Below are 19,108 nucleotides of genomic sequence, written 5' to 3'. Positions count from 1 at the left end.
TTGTCGTTTGTTAATTTCGCTCATATTGGAATTCAAGTCAGTCTCTTACTTCAAAAAACACTTTTAAAATTATATTAAAATAAACGATGCAACAAAAATACCATTTTTATAAAAAATCTCGTATTAATTATCTAGTACGAGGGTCGTTTGAAAAGTCCGTGCAAAGTCAGAGAGATGGAAGAGCACACACCAAGTTCCAACCAGATCGGCCTATTACTTTGCGTTTTACATTCGTTTCAATCAAACAAATGGATTGGTTGTAAAAAAATGGACGAAAAAGAATTTTGTGTATTTATTAAACATTACTTTTTCAAAGGCAAAACGCCTCAGGAGATTAAACAGAAGCTTGATAAACATTATGGTGATTGTACACCTTCGATTAGAATGGTTTATAAGTGGTTTCAAAATTTTCGGAGAGGCACAAAAGATGCTGAACGTTCTGGACGCCCTGTTGAGGTTACCACTTCAGAAATCATTGATAAAATCCATGATATGGTGATGGCTGACAGAAGAGTGAAGGTGCGTGAGATTGCTAGTACTGTAGGCATCTCGATCAAACGGGTACATAATATTTTGCACCAACATTTGGACATGAAAAAGCTATCCGCTAGATGGGTGCCGCGATTGCTCACGATTGACCAAAAACAAGATCGTGTGAAATGTTGCAATAATGGTTTGCAGCTGTTCCAGCAAAATCCGCAAGACTTTAAGCGTCGTTTCATCACTGTAGATGAAACATAGATACATCACTACACTCCTGAGATCAAAGAACAGTCTAAACAATGGGTTGCCAAGGAGGAATCTGCTCCGATAAAGACGAAGACAATTCCTTCGGCCGGGAAGGTTATGGCGACTGTCTTTTGGGATTCGCAAGGAATAATCTTCATCGACTATCTGGAAAAGGGTAAAACCATTACAGGCGAATATTATTCATCGTTATTGGATCGTTTGAAAACCGAGTTACTAGAGAAACGTCCACGATTGGCCCACAAAAAAGTCCTCTTCCACCACGACAATGCGCCAGCTCACGCCTCAGCAGTTGTGGCCGCAAAACTGATGGAGATAGGGTTCCAACTCGTTTCACGTCCCCTCTATTCTCCAAACTTGGCTCCGTCGGACTACTATTTGTTCCCTAATATGAAAAAATGGCTGGCGGGGAAAAGATTTTATTCAAAGGAGGAGGTGATTGCAGAAACGAATACCTATTTTACAGACTTGGACAAATCCTATTATTTGGAAGGGATTAACAAACTAGAGCAGCGTTGGATGAAGTGTATAAGCCTAAAAGGAGACTATGTTGAAAAATAAAAAAGATTTATTAAAAAAATCAAGCAGTTTTTATTTTTGCACGGTCTTTTCAAACTACCCTCGTATATTATGCGACGTTTTTTGATCCCAAGTGGCATATAGGTACTAGGTATTTTTTATCATCCTCAGACATAAAGTATGTTTACTATATTATTATATTATAACATATATAGCATATATTATTAAAATAATAAAAAACTTACCTATTAAATAAGTAATCACTCTTTGTCATCTGCTAGTTTTGAAAGATATTCATAGGTAGTGAGGGTTGCCTAATTGCTACTATCCTGGCGCACATTTTAGTTAGGTTAGTGGGTTTGGGGTATATAGGTTTGGGGTTTGAAGTATCTTACATTCGGTGTATAAGACGCAGGTTGATTTTGGAGTCAGCATGACTGGTTATTATGTGTTTGAAAATAATTGCAATTTTTCATTCATAACTTTTTTAGCGTTGCCGTAACCAAAAGTCAAAAAATACGATCTTGTTCTAATTAAAATAAGGAACCTAACAGCTTTTCGAAAATTAATGTGCCTTCCAAATTGAATAAACTGTGCGTGAAAATATATAAGGTCTTGCATACGTGATTCGCTTTTAAAAATGTATTTTTATAGTGGCACATCTACAAATTTAATACAAACGGTACTCACCCCTGTGTGAACCACTTCTTTTTGTGCCAGAATTATACCATAAAAATGCTCATTCTCAAAAGACGCTGGATTCAATATTACAATCCTGGCAAACCATGACCTTTTCTGATAATTTTTAACCTTTATCTTCTTTTTTATCATTTTCAGTTATATATTAATGATCAGCTATAATAGTTGATCTATTCAAATAAAAATGTAGACAGACTCATAAAAAAAATTATTTTATAAGTAAATTTGATTTTTACCGATGAAAATTGTTGAGCATTCAAAAAAAAATGCATCACGCTGGTAGATTTACAACTTATAGGACTCATTAAACATATCTACGTTGATTAAAACCATGCCTTCATTAAAAAAAAATTCACGAAAAATCAACGATTCCATAGATATGCCCTATACAATGGCGCACTATCAAAAAATAAATTTATATAAAATTCTATAATTCAGGAAAATTCTAATCATTTTAATATTATTTTCCAGATGCTATTGCTAGTTCAGAGAATGTTCGAATAGCGCCATCACTCAGAAGTCAGAAAGGTATTGTATTGTTTTCAATAATTCATTGATTTTATATGTTTAATTAATTTGTAACTGTAACAAATATGTCAATTGATAAAAGTGGCTTGTATGATATTGTTCATTATTGCTTGAGAAGACTATCTAAAAAAATATCGAATTTTCAAAAGATGTCGTACAATTTCTTTTTCTCTCTCAAACACATATTTATACATACAAACATATACACTCCCATCTAATAATTTTTGGCCACCCGAGAACAAAATGACTGTAACTTTGAAGCTCTACATTTCAGCTGGAAATGAACCTACAGAGTTTTAAGGCAGTCCATTTGAAAGATCCTTTCAAGCCTTTTTGAATCGTGTATATTAGAATTATGCAAAGATAGTTTTCTTGCGTATAGTAAGGCAAATGACGAAATTTTTGTCATATCTTTATCCACTCGCCATTTTAAGAAAAAAATAGAAAAAATTAAAAAAAATTGTTATGTAGTTCTTTTCTTGTATTATGCAAAACACTTATTAAAAAATATTTTTTATTTAAATTCAGCAATTATATAAGCGTTTTCTTCAGAAATAGCATCTATATTCATTGCTCTTGATCTTGGAAAATTCGTATTCGATTTAGGAAAATCGCATAAAAAAATTTACTTGAAAGAAAATATTTTATTTTGTAAGAGTAACACATAAAAAAAATTATCAGTCATAATATAAAACCTCCTAAGTTCATCAATATTCTATTTTTTTTCACTTTGGAAGAATAATAAAGATCGTATATATTTGAAGCTATTCTTTCTATTATAGACAAATTTCATTTGCATGTATATTATTATGTTTTCGTCAGCAAAAAGTCTGACTTAGTGTAACAAATATTAAGAATTAGTCAAAAAAGTTGTCTACTTTATTTAAACTTAAAATTTATATTACATCATTTATATCATTTAATAACGAGCAGCCTGTACCTCCTTATGCCTCTCTCTTCCCATAGCCAGTGTCATGTCGTACCGTATCGTCGTATAGACCCTTAGCTCATAGGACTTTACGCATGGCAAGGTTATGGCCAGTGTTTTTTGGGATTATCTTCGTTAACTATTTAGAAAAAGGACAAACAATCATCACAGAGTATTATGCGTCGTTGTTGGACCAGTTAAGCGATAAAATAAAGGAAAAACGTCTTCATTTGAACAAAAAATATTCTGTTTCTTCAAGACAATGCACGAGTACACACTTACCTAGTTTCAACGGTTAAAATTATGGAATTGAAATTAATAGATCATCCACCGTATCCACCAGATTTGGCCCCTAGTGACTTTTTTTTATTTCCAAACTTAAAAAAGTGATTTGCCAGACCACGATCCATCTCGAACTAGGAGGTCATAACACAAACAAATGGTTATTTTGAGGAACTTCCAAAATTATTTTTTCTGATGGCTTAAAAAAACTTGAAGGACATCTAGAAAAGTGTAACGAGCTACAAGGAGATTATATTGTAAAATAAAAAAAATTATTTTTCTATCTTTTTCTAAGGAGTTATTAACCCACCCTCGTACTAAAACTAAGGTAGAAAAACTAAGAGGAGTTCTCATTACAGCGAATACGCTAAAACAAATAGTCGAGGAACTTGAAAATAATGTATCGAGACTATAGAGTGAAAACGCAAAGCTCGAAAGTACAATCAAGAGTTTACGTCAACAAATGAAATTAATGACAGAAGCCATCAACAATTAGGAAACAATAAGGCAGGATAAAAATAGCTATTTTAGAGATACTTACAACCTTACCGACCCCGATTTTGATTTAACTACGTTAGCAGAAAGACCAAGGTTGAATCTAAACGCAGCTCTGTGGAAGAAAATTCCTGTTCAGATCATATAACCAAAGACAAGATTTTGGATACACTATCAACGCTTCTCAAAGGTTGAGCACTTTACTGGTACCACTCCTTTAGCTGATATGCTAATGCTTCTCGAATGGAGTCTTGCACGATTGTTTATATCGATGATGGCGTTGTGATATCGGAAATTCTTGTCCGATTATGCGAGCATAGCGAGCATCAGCTTGCTATGCTAACTAAGAAAGACACGAAGTATGTGTGAACTGAAGCGCAGCAAAACGCTTATGAGTGCATCAAAGCACTGATTGCTACTGTCCCTGTCTTGTCTAAGCCAGACTATGCGGCTCCATTCATCGTTAAATGCAACGCTAACGATTCAGGATGAGATAGAGTCCTCTTACAGCATATAGGAGAAGAAGACAGAATACTCTGTTATGCAAGTTGAGCACTCAGTGCTACCGAGCACAGACTTTCGGTGACAGAAAGTGAGCGTCTTTTACAAGGGAACCACCCCAACCCGACCTCACCGAGTCGGATGATTTTGGGATATGTTGTAAAAAAATTAGATACCTGTTTTTTTTATCGGCCCATAAGGGCTTTTAAGGGGTGAAATCCACCCTGAAAATCAATCTCTAAAATCAGTTTTTTTAATACGATACATATAGCTGTGTATAAAAGAGTAATAATAATAGTTATTATTTTTTAAACATAAAGTTAATTCGTAATAAAGAAAAATAACAAGTAATAACAGTTAAAAATTATTAATTTCAAAAGTGGAAGTTTAATATAGTTTTTATTTCTTTTTTAATCATTTACAATTTGTCAATGAAAAAAGAAAATATAACATATAATTGATTATATTAATAATTATAAATAGTTATTATAGTCTCAATTCCTATACTTATAAACTGTTTACTTTTTTCAATTTTCACTTGTGGTTTAGTTTACTTTTTGTTGGTACTTTACTTTGCTGTACACTTTATCTTATTTACAATTTTGTCTTATCAATGGCTCGAAGAAGATAAGTTATATCAAATCTTCGCCCCTTACGATAATAAGATTTCCGATACATATTTCATTATTCATAGTACTTGAAGAAAAGTCAAAAGTTAAGTTTAAAAAGTTAAAGTTTTTTTATAGTGCTGGATTTATAAATAAACTTATTTCTATATTTACATACTAATTTCCCGAACACGAAAATATAGTACATACCAAGAAAAAAAGTTTTTGTCTACTACGTAAGTATTTATGTCACTTATCATATATAATTTTATTCAAATATTTTGATTTGTAAACATGTGAAATATAACTGTTAAAAACGTATGATCGAATTCTATCTATAGACTAGGTTTTCTTTTGTCTTTTGTAAAATTATTCAACTGCAAAAAAGAGTATTTATATCTTGATTTTGTTTTAGATTAAAACATGAAGATCAATCCTTTGAATGTAGTGAATTTATTATTAGCATATTTTCAAAGTTTACAAATACCAGATAGCGAGATTAATTTCAAAAAAATTAAATTGTCAGAAAAGTTGAAAGAAATATTAATAGATGCCGTGTATGAGTTTAATGATATTGACATGATTGTTGAAGAGACGTTAGATTTTCATGAAGATTATAAAGATACTGATGCTAAAATCATCGAAGATGAAGTTCAACATCACTTTCCTGATCCTGATTTTGCACCAACAAATCAGTGCACAAATGATGATGAAGAAATCACATTTGATTATAAACAAAGAGCCGTAGAATTTTGGAAGAGCGGAAAAAACAAAAACTTAAAACTAGATACTGTACAACATAGATTCAAAAAAGTTTCATCTATAAGTCAAGTTAAACGTTGGGCGAAAACAATTAATAAAAATGGAACTTACCGAGAAAAAATTACGCGAATTTGCCAATACCCGTTTGATAATTTAAAAGCCGCTATTGCAGTTGGTACGATAGTGCATGATCGAGATATACGGAAATGGGCATTGCAAGTTCAAAAAATTGTTGGTCATGAAGATATAAGATTTAAGGCTTCTCAAAATTGGTTACTAAAATTTAAAAAAGCTCATAGAATAGTATCTAGAAAAATAAATAAATTTATCACAAAAAAACATTATAAAGTAAAGAAGAACTACAAACTAATACTGATGCTTTTGTAGCTGATGTTAAATCATGTATACCAGAAATCGGCATTGCAACCTTTTATAATTCAGATCAGAGTGGTTTCCAATTAGAAATGCACTCGGGAAGAACATTAGCAGTTGAAGGTGAAAAGCATTTGCAATGTCTGGTACAGTCGGTTTCATCAACAACGCAAAGTTATACAATTCAGCCAACTATATCAGCAACAGGGAAACTTTTCTCACCACTTTTTAGTATTAAAAGAAAAAAGTGATCAATTCGGTCCTATAGTGGAATCCTCATTATTTAGACCAGAAAATGTTCATGTGGAATCACCTAAATCTGGAAAATTAACGACAAGTTAGTATATTTTTGTTTATTATAATGCAATGACATAAAAAAATCTTGACATTTTTTTATTTTCGATTATTTTAGAATTTGGTTGAAAGAAGTTTTTTACCTAAATGTTGGACCTCAATCTGTACTTTTACTCGACTCTTGGAGTGGACATTGCGATAAAGCTGTAAGGGAAACGATGCCGACAAACAAAATTGTTAATATAAAAAAAATTCCCACAGGAACGACAGGGTACATCCAACCACTCGATGTTTATGGATTTCGTATTTGGAAAAACTTCGTTCGACGTTTATCAAATCAAGTAATTTTGATGGACTATGAAATGAATCTACATTTAAGAAATAACATCATAAAAATGCAGTCTCTTGTCCATAACCAGCTTTCTTCTACAAGTGTTTTCTTATGATGTTTTTTCTTATACAAGCGTTCATGAGGGCTCGAAACTAACACCATACGAATGCGTATACGGTAAACTAGCCCGCGTGCACGGTCCAAAAACTTCGCTCGAAGAAGACACTGTCGATACGTACTGTGATTACGTATCTAGACTTAAGGAGCGATTGGCCGATGTACAAGAACTGGCTCGGAAAAATTTAATAAATACTAAAATACGCTCAAAAAAATTTTACGATAGAAGATGTAACCCCTGCATTTTTAAAGTAGGAGATTATATTATGTAACTATTAGAGCCAAGATCTGGAACGCACGTGCCCCAATATCGAGGCCCTTTTAGAGTTTTAGAAATAGAAAATGAAACAGGTAATGTCAAAATCGCGTTTAAAAATAGCACTCGTTTGGTTCATCCAAATAAATTGCGCTTAACTCGTTTAAGATGTAGCGAGATCAGCACTGCAGTACCAAGTAGTTCTTGTACATTGCCCAGCCATGAGCAAAACTCAAACATACTGTCCACCGAAAATTATAATAGCGAGAATAATACAAATAACAGCACTACAATAAACGGGGAAACAGAGAGCGACTTGTAAATGTGAGCATTATTAGTAACCACTAGAAATAAATTATAAAGTTAGCATTTCAAATCATTATTACAAAATACAAAGGAAAAGCGAGATGAATCGAAAAGAAAACTTAAAGTGGGAACTTAATACGCCACATAATATAAGAAGTATATATTTCTCTAATATTTTTCTTTTTTTTACCGTTTTTTTCTATCTAGAGTTAAAACAGAATACGAAAAATGATACGAAATGAAAATCCTTTCAGCATTCATCTTCCTCACAGTTATCAGCACCACTGCCACGCTCATCGTCTACAGTATCAATGTACTACTTACAATCGGTCTAATATCATCAAAAAAGTCAGAACATCACTGTCGTTAGCTGAATAAAAGACAGCGACTTCGGATGATACCTGACTCGAATTATTAATAAAGTCACGAGACTATTAGATATGTTATGTTATCCTATCTTATTTAAGAATGCACAACTCAGTGTCTGAAGTTACAACTTGCATTGTTCATTACATCAAAAGCGGAAGCTTCTTTAACAAGCTCCACACTTTTTCAAATAACAGGGGAGGTGTTCCGTCCCAAGCAAGCCAGACATCAGACACTGATATGTTGCCGAAGAATCAGTTTGTGAGTGACCTTTAGTCATCCTCACGCAAACGGCTAACTGCCCGGTTCCTCGCCATCAGCAACTTCGGTACGAATCGACCTCTAAATGGAATGTACATGTAAACTGATGCCGTTTCCCGCGGAGAATGGAAATCGCATATAGCTTTCTCATATGCGCTTTGATAAAAGCACTTCGCGAAGGCGGGAGAGACAGTTCTCTTCTTTTACGCTTTCGCAAGAATTGCTGAATAGAATATGCAACGACTTGCGAAGCTGATTAAGCAATTAGCCCATTAGCCGATGACATTGGTTAATACGTCAATAGGCGGGTCATCGCGATGCTTTTTCCTCGATTGCAGGAGGACTCGCGACATTCGGTAACCGGCAGTGAAACAGTAAGAACGTGCGCGTAACGTCTAAGTAAAAGAGTGTCGAATCTCTTAAATTAGAAAAGTACATTTTAAACCGCAACATTTCTCTTTTTGTAAACGTCAAAGTATAAGTATAAAGGTGTTGATATTTCTAAAAATTCGTAAGTTCTACTTAAACCGAAACTTCCGATATTCCCTCTCGTCTTGTGAAGTGTGACTGGCTGTGAGCGGTGCTTTAGGCACAATCTTTTCCTTGGCAAGCGATGGACTGCAGATCAACAAATCACAAGGAAACAACAATTCGAAAGGTAGCGAAAGGTACCCGCTACGACAGGTTCTCCTTTTATTTCTTTTTTTTCTTTCGATAATTTCGCTTACTCCAGACGGATTTTCCAAGTAAATTTAATTAAATATTGGTAAATTCCGGACGTAATACTACCAGCACCAAAAAATAAACACAAATAAATTGTAAATAAATTAAATGAAAAAAAAAACAACAAATCAGACACCATTAGTCGCATTAGAATGGCTCGTTTTATTCGCCATTCCAATGGGGGACTATGTAACGGTCAAGTCTGATTTGTCCCTTTTCCTACTGCAAAATAGAAACCCGACGTCCACGAGAAAACGAAAGAAAAGCGGTAATTGAGCGAAGGCGTTCTTCTCACATACGAGGTGTGTTCAAAAATTAAGGTGACTTTGTATTTTTAAGAAAAAATATTTATTTATTTATCAATATTTATGTTGTCTCATTCAAAGTAATCCCCCTCAGATACAATACACTTATACCAACGGTTTTTCCAATCCTCAAAACACTTCTCATAAGCACTTTTCGGTATAGCCTTGAGCTCTTCCAGCGATGCAGTCTTTATTTCTTCAATCGTTGCAAATCTCCGTCCTTTCATAGGTCTCTTTACAACAAGAAAAAGTCATATGGGGCCAACTCCGGGGAATATGGTGGCTGCGGCATGATTGTGGTGTTGTTTTTGGCCAAAAAATTTCTCACAAGCAAAGATGAGTGAGCAGGGGCATTATCGTGATGTAAAAGCCATGAATTGTTTTTCCACAATTCTGGGCGTTTTCTTCGTATTGCTTCTCGCAAACGGCGCATAACTTCAAGATAATACTGTTTATTGACCGTACATCCATATGGTAAGAACTCCTGATGCACCACGCCATGGTAATGGAAGAAAACAGTGAGCAAAACTTTGCCATTTGATCGTACTTGGCGTGCTTTTTTCGGTCTTGGCTCATCTGGGCTCTTCCTTTGAGACGATTGGACTTTGGTTTCGATATCATAACCATATACCCATGATTCGTCACCAGTTATGACCCTTTCGAGTAAATCTGGGTCGTCGTTGACGTCATTCAACAGTTCTTGAGCGATGCTCATGCGACGGTTCTTTTGGTCAAAATTTAGCAATTTCGGAACAAACTTCGCTGACACACGTCTCATGCCCAAAACGTTAGAAAAAATGTCATGGCACGAGCCAAGCGATATACCAACATCCTCAGCAACTTCTCTGATAGTGATTCGACGATTTCCCAGAACAATTCGTTTTCACTGCTTGAACGTTTTCATCAGTTGTTGACGTGCTTGGACGTCCAGAGCGAAGCTCGTCATTGGCATCTTCCCGGCCATCTTGGAAGAGTTTATACCACTTGTAAACATTTTTTTTATTCAGAACAGTTTCACCGGATGCCACCGTCAACATTTCAAGTGTTTGGGAGCACTTTATTTTATTTTTTACACAAAATTTGATGCAAATCCTTTGATCCATATTTTTCGATAGCAAGAAATCGTCGAGCGCGCAAAACACTTATAACCTTTACGCCTCTCACAACCAAACAAAAAATGCTATACACTTGAAACTTGGTACAGATGTTTGGGAAGAGTGTACCAACATAACAAAATAAAAAAAATCGATAATCGAAAGTACGTTGCCCATGAAATTTGAAAAGCCACCTTACTTTTTGAACACACCTCGTACATGTAAATGGTCTAGGGCAAATCAGCGAAAACAAGACCATATAAGAAGCGTGACGTCACGACCGTGGGAAATTTATTGTTTACTATGCAAAATCGACAAGTTTTTCAATTGAACAAAAGCATTTTTTTAGTCAATTTTGATGCGCTGATCTTGAATTTCATGTTGTTATAGTGTGACGGGATGGTTAATCCGTTCTGTTTCGCTCGACGCGCAATCGTACCGGAATGCGCGCGGTGAAATCGAAATATTCGCGTTTATTAATTGGAAAGCAAGAGGGGACGGGAATCAGTCAACCAACTCACTACTAGCTAATAATGACAACATTAAAATTGTCGTTTGAATCATACGTGAGTTAGTTTATTTTCCTATACTCTACAAAATGCTTGACCCGCGTCGCCGGATCGGTCGCAGTTCTTTGTTCGCAAAGTTAGTTTACATGCACGCTACTGAATTTTACAGAGTCGCCGGTACGAAGGAATTGCAATTAATTAAGCGCAGTCATACGTTAAAAAATCGCGGTATTAAGCTGGCCAGCTTACCTTAGTATCGGTCGCACTATCAGGGGGTAAAAACAGGTTTGTATTGCCGCTTCCGGTATCTTAGTTTTTTGAAGGAGGGGATTTGTGCCCTCGGTATTGTCTACGATGGCCAAACTCCTCACCCACACACACACTCGTAAGGATAGTGACAAAAGTATAAGATCGGTAAGACTGTCAGCTGGATCACTTCCGCACTCTTGGAAATCTTGGAAAACTTGTGTTACTGTTATATGCAGCTAGATGATCGGATTGCAAATCCTCGACTGGTTCTTTCATAATAGCATTTCTGTCCCGTCTCGTACAGAGTTCCCTTTTTCTATTTTCCCCAACCGGTAGGTGCTGCCCTCGCAGGCAGCTGCGTGATTGAGATGGTAACTCAAACAAGACGTTTACCGTCATCGGAATTATCAAATATGTATTTATTAGTTTAATTTAATTTACAAGTTAATAGTGTTTGTTATTTTGCAACAAATAATTATATTGCTAATTTGAATGTGCAATTGCGTTCGTAACTTATTGAAACTGAGAAGCAAGAATTTGACACTTTGGTAACTAATTTTTCACTGAGTTATCAATAAATAAAAAATTTATAATTTATTTAAACAATTAAAATTGCATTGTTAGATAGAAATTCGATTGTATGTATCTGTAAAATTAATGATAATGATTGTCACTAATTTGCTGAATTTGAAATGGCTAAAAAAGAAATTTGCAAATTCGTTTTTTAATTATTATTAAAAATTGGATAGTTATATTAATCGTTTTCAATTTAAATAGTGTTCTACTAATCACAAGCGATTTTTTTATGTAAAAATTTTCCATAAATTTATTGTAAATTTGGTGTTGTTTGATTATCAAATTGTATTACTTATAACTCTAAAAGGCGATTTTTCCTCGAGAAACGATTTATGTTAAAAAATTCGTTATTTCACACTTAATTTTTTAAATCATAAAATTTCAATTTCGATCGAGCCATTTTGCGACAAAACATGTGCAAAGTTTATATCAATTTCAAAAATAGCGTTGTAGGGGCTACCAAGCGTAGAAAGGAGCCAATTTCGCAAGTATAAATTCGCTCGTTGCTGCGGCAAAAGGATTCACTATCCTACCTTGCTTACCAGCGCGAGCATTGATTTGAAATAAAGACTCAGCAATTTCCTGAGACTAATTTTATTATTCAGTGGTTAGCCTACTAATTCCTTTCCTTACGATACCTAAGCGCTCAACTCATAAGACTATCTCTCTTATGAGAAAAAAGTAGCCTTAGATATTTCCTCTCTACAAATTTATTAATTGCTAAGAAATCGAATTGAGTGTTTGTTGCGGCGCTGTCGGGCTTCTCCCCGATAGATGCAATTATACTCAATCGTATTTCAAAACGATTCATCGAAATAGAAAATATTGTGTTTGCTATTCGATAAATTTTGAGATTTCATTTCTTATAGAATATATATGCGTGTCAACTTCTTGCTACTCTCGGAAACGCGATTACAAATATAATAGAAAGAGTCCGGACTATTTATTTGATAACGCGAGATAGACTGAAACGTTACACAACGTTGACCTCGATTTTTTTTGCGTCACTCGTTGCGTTTCAGAGACAAAGCACGACGACGATGATGACTAAAATGTGAAATAAAATTTCCAGTAGTTGAAGAAAAAAGTTGCTTTATTGTTGTCGAGATGTTATCGCTACGTTACATTATACGCTACGTTAGCGGCAGCAGCAGCCAATACACCATCGTAACAATATATGCAGTCGTCAATTACTGCTCGAGCACGAACTACGACGATGACTGCAAAGACTCACTTCTATTAATATATCGCGTGTAAGGTAATAAAACGAGTTTCTTTTTGAGTGGGTCTATCTTTGCAATACAGTCGGCCGACTGCCTTTTACCGCGCAACCGCGCGTTTTTGAAAACTATAATCCACTCTCCTCGCTCATACGCCGTAAACGCGTCTGTTTTCCACTTTAGCATGTACTACTCCTGTCGGTAACAGTAGCTGGCAGTAGTAGCAGCAGTTTCTCTTGCTCTAAAAGTGAAAACAAGGGGGAAAGGTAACCCTTTAAGACATCTAAAAAAATACATCAAAGAGATGTAGTTATTAGCACGTACGTTCTCTCCCCCATCCCTCCTTCTTGCGACCACAGTAATGTTTTTACGATAAATGTGCAAAAACTTGCAATGATGTTTTTTTCAAAGAAAGCTAATCGCAGCAGCAGCAGCAGCAGCAGCAGCGATGGTAGCAATACCAATAAACCATCGAAATCCGTTTGGGCCGTTTAAAAAAAAATACTTCCTTTCCCTTTCTTGAAACGCGCGATAACGAGTCGCATACCAAATAATATTTGCAGAATTCAAGTGATGGTATTTTTTGGCAAAATGGCGAAGGTCACCTTGGTAATGCTCGACACGACAGAGTTAGCCTTAGAATCAGTCACCGATGATACTAACTACGCTTTGATTATAAAATATTTATTATTTAAACGTAAATAAAAAAACATGTACCTTTACCGTAGGTAAAGTAGTAGCAACAACGATGCGTTACATCTCCTCAAATACTTTTTTATCTCCGTTGGCGCCAATAATCGAGGAAGAGATGCCAATCATCAACGACTGGCACAGCAACGACGATAGCAACAATGCCGAGGAGGACAATACCCTGGAAGATTTCGTTATTACATTGAGTTATGTCAATCGAGTCTTTGACGACACAGACAATTCAATTAAACTGTCGTCCGAGGGCACAACACTGGCCATCGAGTCTCTTTGAAGTGAGTTTCACGACTACCATAACGACGACAATGATGATGGTAGTGGCAGCAGCGCCGTCGTCGTTACCACCGCTGTCGACAATCAAAATTCTAATTCAGAGAGAATTAACGATGGCGATGTAGATTCGTTGAACACCACTATAACCAATATCGCTAATAGTGCGGCTGTCGAAGTAAATAGTTATGACTGCGGCAACAACTCTATTTGCAATGTGGCGATAGCATCGAATGGCATTAGTAGCAATGATGGTAACGATGATGATAGTAGTAGTAGTGGTGGTGATGGTGGTGGTGGTGGTGGTGGTGTCATCGACGTTGTCGTGAGCGACAACGAAAACGGTGGCTTTTGCGTGGTGTACATCGAGGGCGTTCAAGTGGATGAGTCAAACGAAAAATAATTGCAACTTTTGGTTTCCACGCCCCATTCGCTCGATTAAAACGAACTACTGGATGATTTCCTCGAGCAGTTGAATAAATCGGCTTTGTTATCGTCGTCGTCGTCTTCGCCTTCGTTTTCCTCCTTGCAAAACAATGATGCCGATACCGGTAATGATGAGAATAAGGCTGTCTCGATTGATACCACCGTTGCGACAACAACAACAAGCGCTGATAATAGTAATGACGATATCGCAACTATCTATAATTACGACGATGGTAACAACGGCTATCATTGTAGTAATGACAACGGCGGTGATTCTTTCAACGAAGATAGCAATGACCAACCGCAACAACGTATCTTTCTACGGATCACGATGACTGGTAAGTTTTTTTTACGCTACGTGTTTTATACATTTTTTTAATTTAATTTTGCGCGTTTACACACAGAAATGACGAGTGGTCGCATGCAAATAACGTACCACAAGAGTAGTGGCGTCTTTGGAAGAACCGTCGTCATTGCCACAAATAAATTTGATACCTGTTTGCCAGAGGAGAGCGTGGAAGAAGAGTACTACAACTACGTCAATTGTGCGACGAAAAATAAAAAAGTCGACGAACTTTGCAAGCACGTAAATGTGCTAAATTTTAACAACACGCTAAAACAAGTGGTAATGGATCAGACTCGCGAGTATATGGAGTGTTCGTTCGAAGGTCGATGCGGCTTTAATAGGGCATTTCAAACAATTTTTTCTTAATTGACCAACTGTATGTTTTTCAACGATGTTACCAATCAATGTATGCTAGACGAACTATTGCTACTGGATTACTTTTACGCCGAATATTTTAATGTGACGAGCAACGATTTGCCACACGTAATCGAACAACTCAAATACATATTGCAAGCAGACCTGTTGGTAAAGGACATGCGATCGCCAACGGTGATCGATTTAAACTTGACTATGACGACAAACATTGATTCAACAAAAACTCACGTGCTTTACTTTTTGTCGACAAATTTCTCGAGTGGTGATTCAATGTTTGTCCTTACATTAAAAAACGCCTTGTTTGCTCGTGATTACATGTTGCGCTTTCACGATGGTGTGTGTTGCGTGATGAAGGTGCCACGAGATACAAAGATTGACGTCAATACAAACATGTCCGATGCATTCACCGCTCACGTTTTACCGGTAACGGCAGACTTTGATTTGTATAAAATCTTGCGAGATCTCGATATTAACATTCGCATCGCCATAGACATCAATACTCATATCATGTGGCATCAATTTTGTCGGGGCTTGCGATTACCGATAGGTTCGCGCTTCAATACTACCGTTTGCCAAATTTTGTACTTTAAATTTCTACTATATTTGTACTTGATATACGCGCATCCGTCGTGGGTCTCTACAGGGACGACAACTTTTTAATGAATTGTGATTTTTTCCAAAGGTTTAATTATGCGCTAAAGAACAATTGGCTCATAAAGTTGTAAAACCAATTAAACCAACATTTGTAGTAATAAACAATTCCTTTTTTTGTATGCTTGTAAAGTTTATTTGTAAAAATAAAAATGTGCATTATACGAGGTGTGATCAAAAAGTAAGGTGAATTTTGAAATTTAGCGGGCTACGTCCGTTCGATCTTCGACTTTTTTATTTGGTTATGTCGGTACACTCGTCTAGAACATACGTTCCAAATTTCAGCTTTGTAGTATGTTTGGTTTGTTTGTGAGAGGCATCAAGGTTAGAAGTGTTTTGCGTGCTCCACGATTTGCTGCTGTCTAAAAACATGGATCAAAGAGTTTGCATTAAATTTTGTGTGAAAAATGGAATCAAATGTTCCAAAACACTTGAAATGCTGAAAGTGGCATACGGTGAGTCTACTTTAAGCCAAAAAAATGTTTACAAGTGGTATAAACTCTTCCAAGAAGGCCGAGAAGACACCGACGACGAACCTCGTTCTGGACGCCCCAGCACATCAACAACTGATGAGAATGTTGAAGAAGTGAAGAAAATAGTGTTGGGAAATCGTCGATTACCATTAGAGAAATTGCTGATGATATTGGCATCTCATTTGGTTCGTGCCAATCAATTTTGACGAGTGTTTTAGACATGAGACGTGTGTCAGCGAAGTTTGTTCCAAAATTGCTCAATTTCGACCAAAAGAAACGTCGCATGAGCATCGCCCAAGAGCTACTGAATGACGTCAACGATGATCCAGATTTACTCAACAGGGTTATAACAGGTGACGAAACATGGGTATACGGTTATGACGTCGAGACTAAGACTCAATCGTCCCAGTGGAGGCATTCTGGATCACCAAGACCAAAAAAAGCACGCCAAGTTCGATCAAATGTAAAGGTTTTGCTTACAGTTTTCTTTGACTGCAGGGGCGTGGTGCATCATGAGTTCTTGCCACAGGGTAGAACAGTAAATAAGAAATATTACCTGCAAGTTATGCGCAATTTGCGCGAAGCAATCCGCCAGAAACGTCCGAATTTGTGGAAAAATAAAAATTGGCTTTTGCACCATGATAACGCCCCTGCTCATACATCGTTGCTTGTGCGCGAATTTTTGGCTAAAACCAACACAGTAACGATGCCACAGGCACCGTATTCCCCAGATCTGGCCCCCTGTGACTTCTTCTTGTTCCCAAAACTGAAGAGGCCCATGAAAGGACGGCGTTTTGCCATGATTGAGGAGATAAAGACGGCATCGAAGGATGAACTAAACAAGATCACAAAAAATGATTTTTTGAAATGCTTTGAGGATTGGAAAAAGCGTTGGCACAAGTGCATTATATCCAAGGGGGATTACTTTGAAGGAGATAAAATAAAAATTGATGAATAAATAAATATTTTTTGAGAAAAATAAAAATTCACCTTACTTTTTGATCACACCTCGTATTGCAAATTATTTTTAGTTTTGTCCTTCTTTTTAACTACAACGTACACGTACAAGTATTTTTTTTTTCAAAGGTACGTGATGCATCGCTTCCGCCGTCGCCGTCTCGTCGCTTGAAACGTAATTGTTAAAATGCGCATAATCGGATTTCGTACAGGTTATATTCTCGTCGAAAGGCGTGCTCACGTGTATGGTATCGCAAACCATATCGCTAAAGTGCTTGGTAAAGCCAAAGATTAAAATTTTGCGAGATTTACATAGATGTGAGGCTCATACACTATCATCGGTAGTAGTGCTAGTAGTGATTTTTACGGTAAACTCATCCAATTGTACTCGACGCGTCATCGTCAACTGTAACGGTCAAGTCTGATTTCTCCCTTTTCCTACCACAAAATATCGGAATTCATTAGAGTACTTTCTTCATTCGATAATGATGATTATTTAAGCAACCGTATCGCTTCTAAAGAACATACGAATGAACACCAAGTCAATAGTATTTCGATCAATCCCTCTACTCAAAAACCTCAAAATAAACGGCGAGAACGCAAGCCTAAAGCTTCCCCTGAGGAAATCAGTGAAGATACAGTGCAACAACTTGAAAACACTGCTTCTTCGGGAAACGAGTAATCGTTGCTTCTCGTAACTCGGATAAAAAGAAAAAATTTCAGCGTAGCAACGGTAAAAAATTCTAATTTAAGAAAAGATTCGACGGAAGGATTACTATGTATTATATTTAATAATCCTCGGGATGAAATTAAGACTGAACTCGAAAGTAACGAAGACAACACGTATATAAGGAAATGTCCAGAAATTAATATAATTGTAGAGGCTATTTCGGTTGTCGCGTTGCTCGATTCAGGTAGCGAGATTTCAGCACTTTCCGACGAATTTTATAATCAAAATGCATCAATTTTTAAGCAAAAACCAACTTTGCCTATTAGTGGACATGTAATTAAAGTGGCTAGAGGACAAAAAACTGTAAAGTTGAAAAAATAAATTTATTTGAATGTAAGATTAGGTAACCTTTACGTTGACATAACCTTTCTCATTATTCCTCATTTAGTAAAAGATTATGATACTATGAAAAGTATAAGGATGAAACTTGATACTGAGCAGGAGAGTGTAACTTTTCAAATAAATAATGTATTGGGCTATTTGAAATATAGTGAAACTTCTTTGGATGAGAAAACGTATCAAAGCTTGTCAATTTGGCATGAGTATGACCAGAATCCTAGCGAAGAAGCATCCTTGTTCAGAAATCTAACCCAAAACCACCTAGACGGAAGCGCCGCAAAAGACGACGATACAAATCTAACGTGGACGGAGATTGACGAAAAAATTAGCGTATGCTCAAGCTTAACTGAAAGTCAGAAAAACGAATTGGCGGCGTTGGTATATGAATTTAAAGATGTGTTCCGCAAAAAGCCCGGACTATTGAAAATTTACACTTATAAGTTAGTACTCCAGGATGAAAAACCTTATTTTTCGAGACAGTATCCGGTGCCTTTGAAACATCGCGAAAATGTGAGAATTGCAATCAAATAAATGTTGAGAGATGGTATCATACGTAGGTCAAAAAGCAATTCTATAAATCCAGTTGTCATCAGCGTAAAAAAGGATGGATTGGTTCGGTTCTACCTAGACGCCAGACAATTGAACAAAAAATTAGTAAAAGATTATGAAACTCCATTACGTATGGAAGACATTTTTCACAATGTTTTGAAATTAACTATATGTCCAGTTTTGATTTAACTAGTAGCTTTTGGCAAGTCCCACTAGACGAAAAGAGTAAGAAGTAT

At 36.2% G+C, this 19,108-nt stretch overlaps 1 protein-coding gene across 1 annotated transcript in view; it reads left to right on the top strand.

Moving 5' to 3' along the window:
• The window catches only part of LOC131672130 (protein ERGIC-53), a 558,437-nt gene that overhangs the window by 75,098 nt on the left and 464,231 nt on the right, over positions 1 to 19,108 (top strand). The window contains exon 2 of the mRNA XM_058949141.1: positions 2,437 to 2,493. Coding sequence (XP_058805124.1) covers positions 2,437 to 2,493 — 57 coding nt within the window. The remainder of the gene's footprint in view (positions 1 to 2,436; positions 2,494 to 19,108) is intronic.

Source organism: Phymastichus coffea, unplaced genomic scaffold (genome assembly GCF_024137745.1).
Source record: "Phymastichus coffea isolate CEN01 unplaced genomic scaffold, Cenicafe_Pcof_1.1 PCOF00011, whole genome shotgun sequence".
Lineage (NCBI taxonomy): Eukaryota > Metazoa > Arthropoda > Insecta > Hymenoptera > Eulophidae > Phymastichus > Phymastichus coffea.
This window is presented reverse-complemented; position numbering and strand designations above follow the sequence as displayed.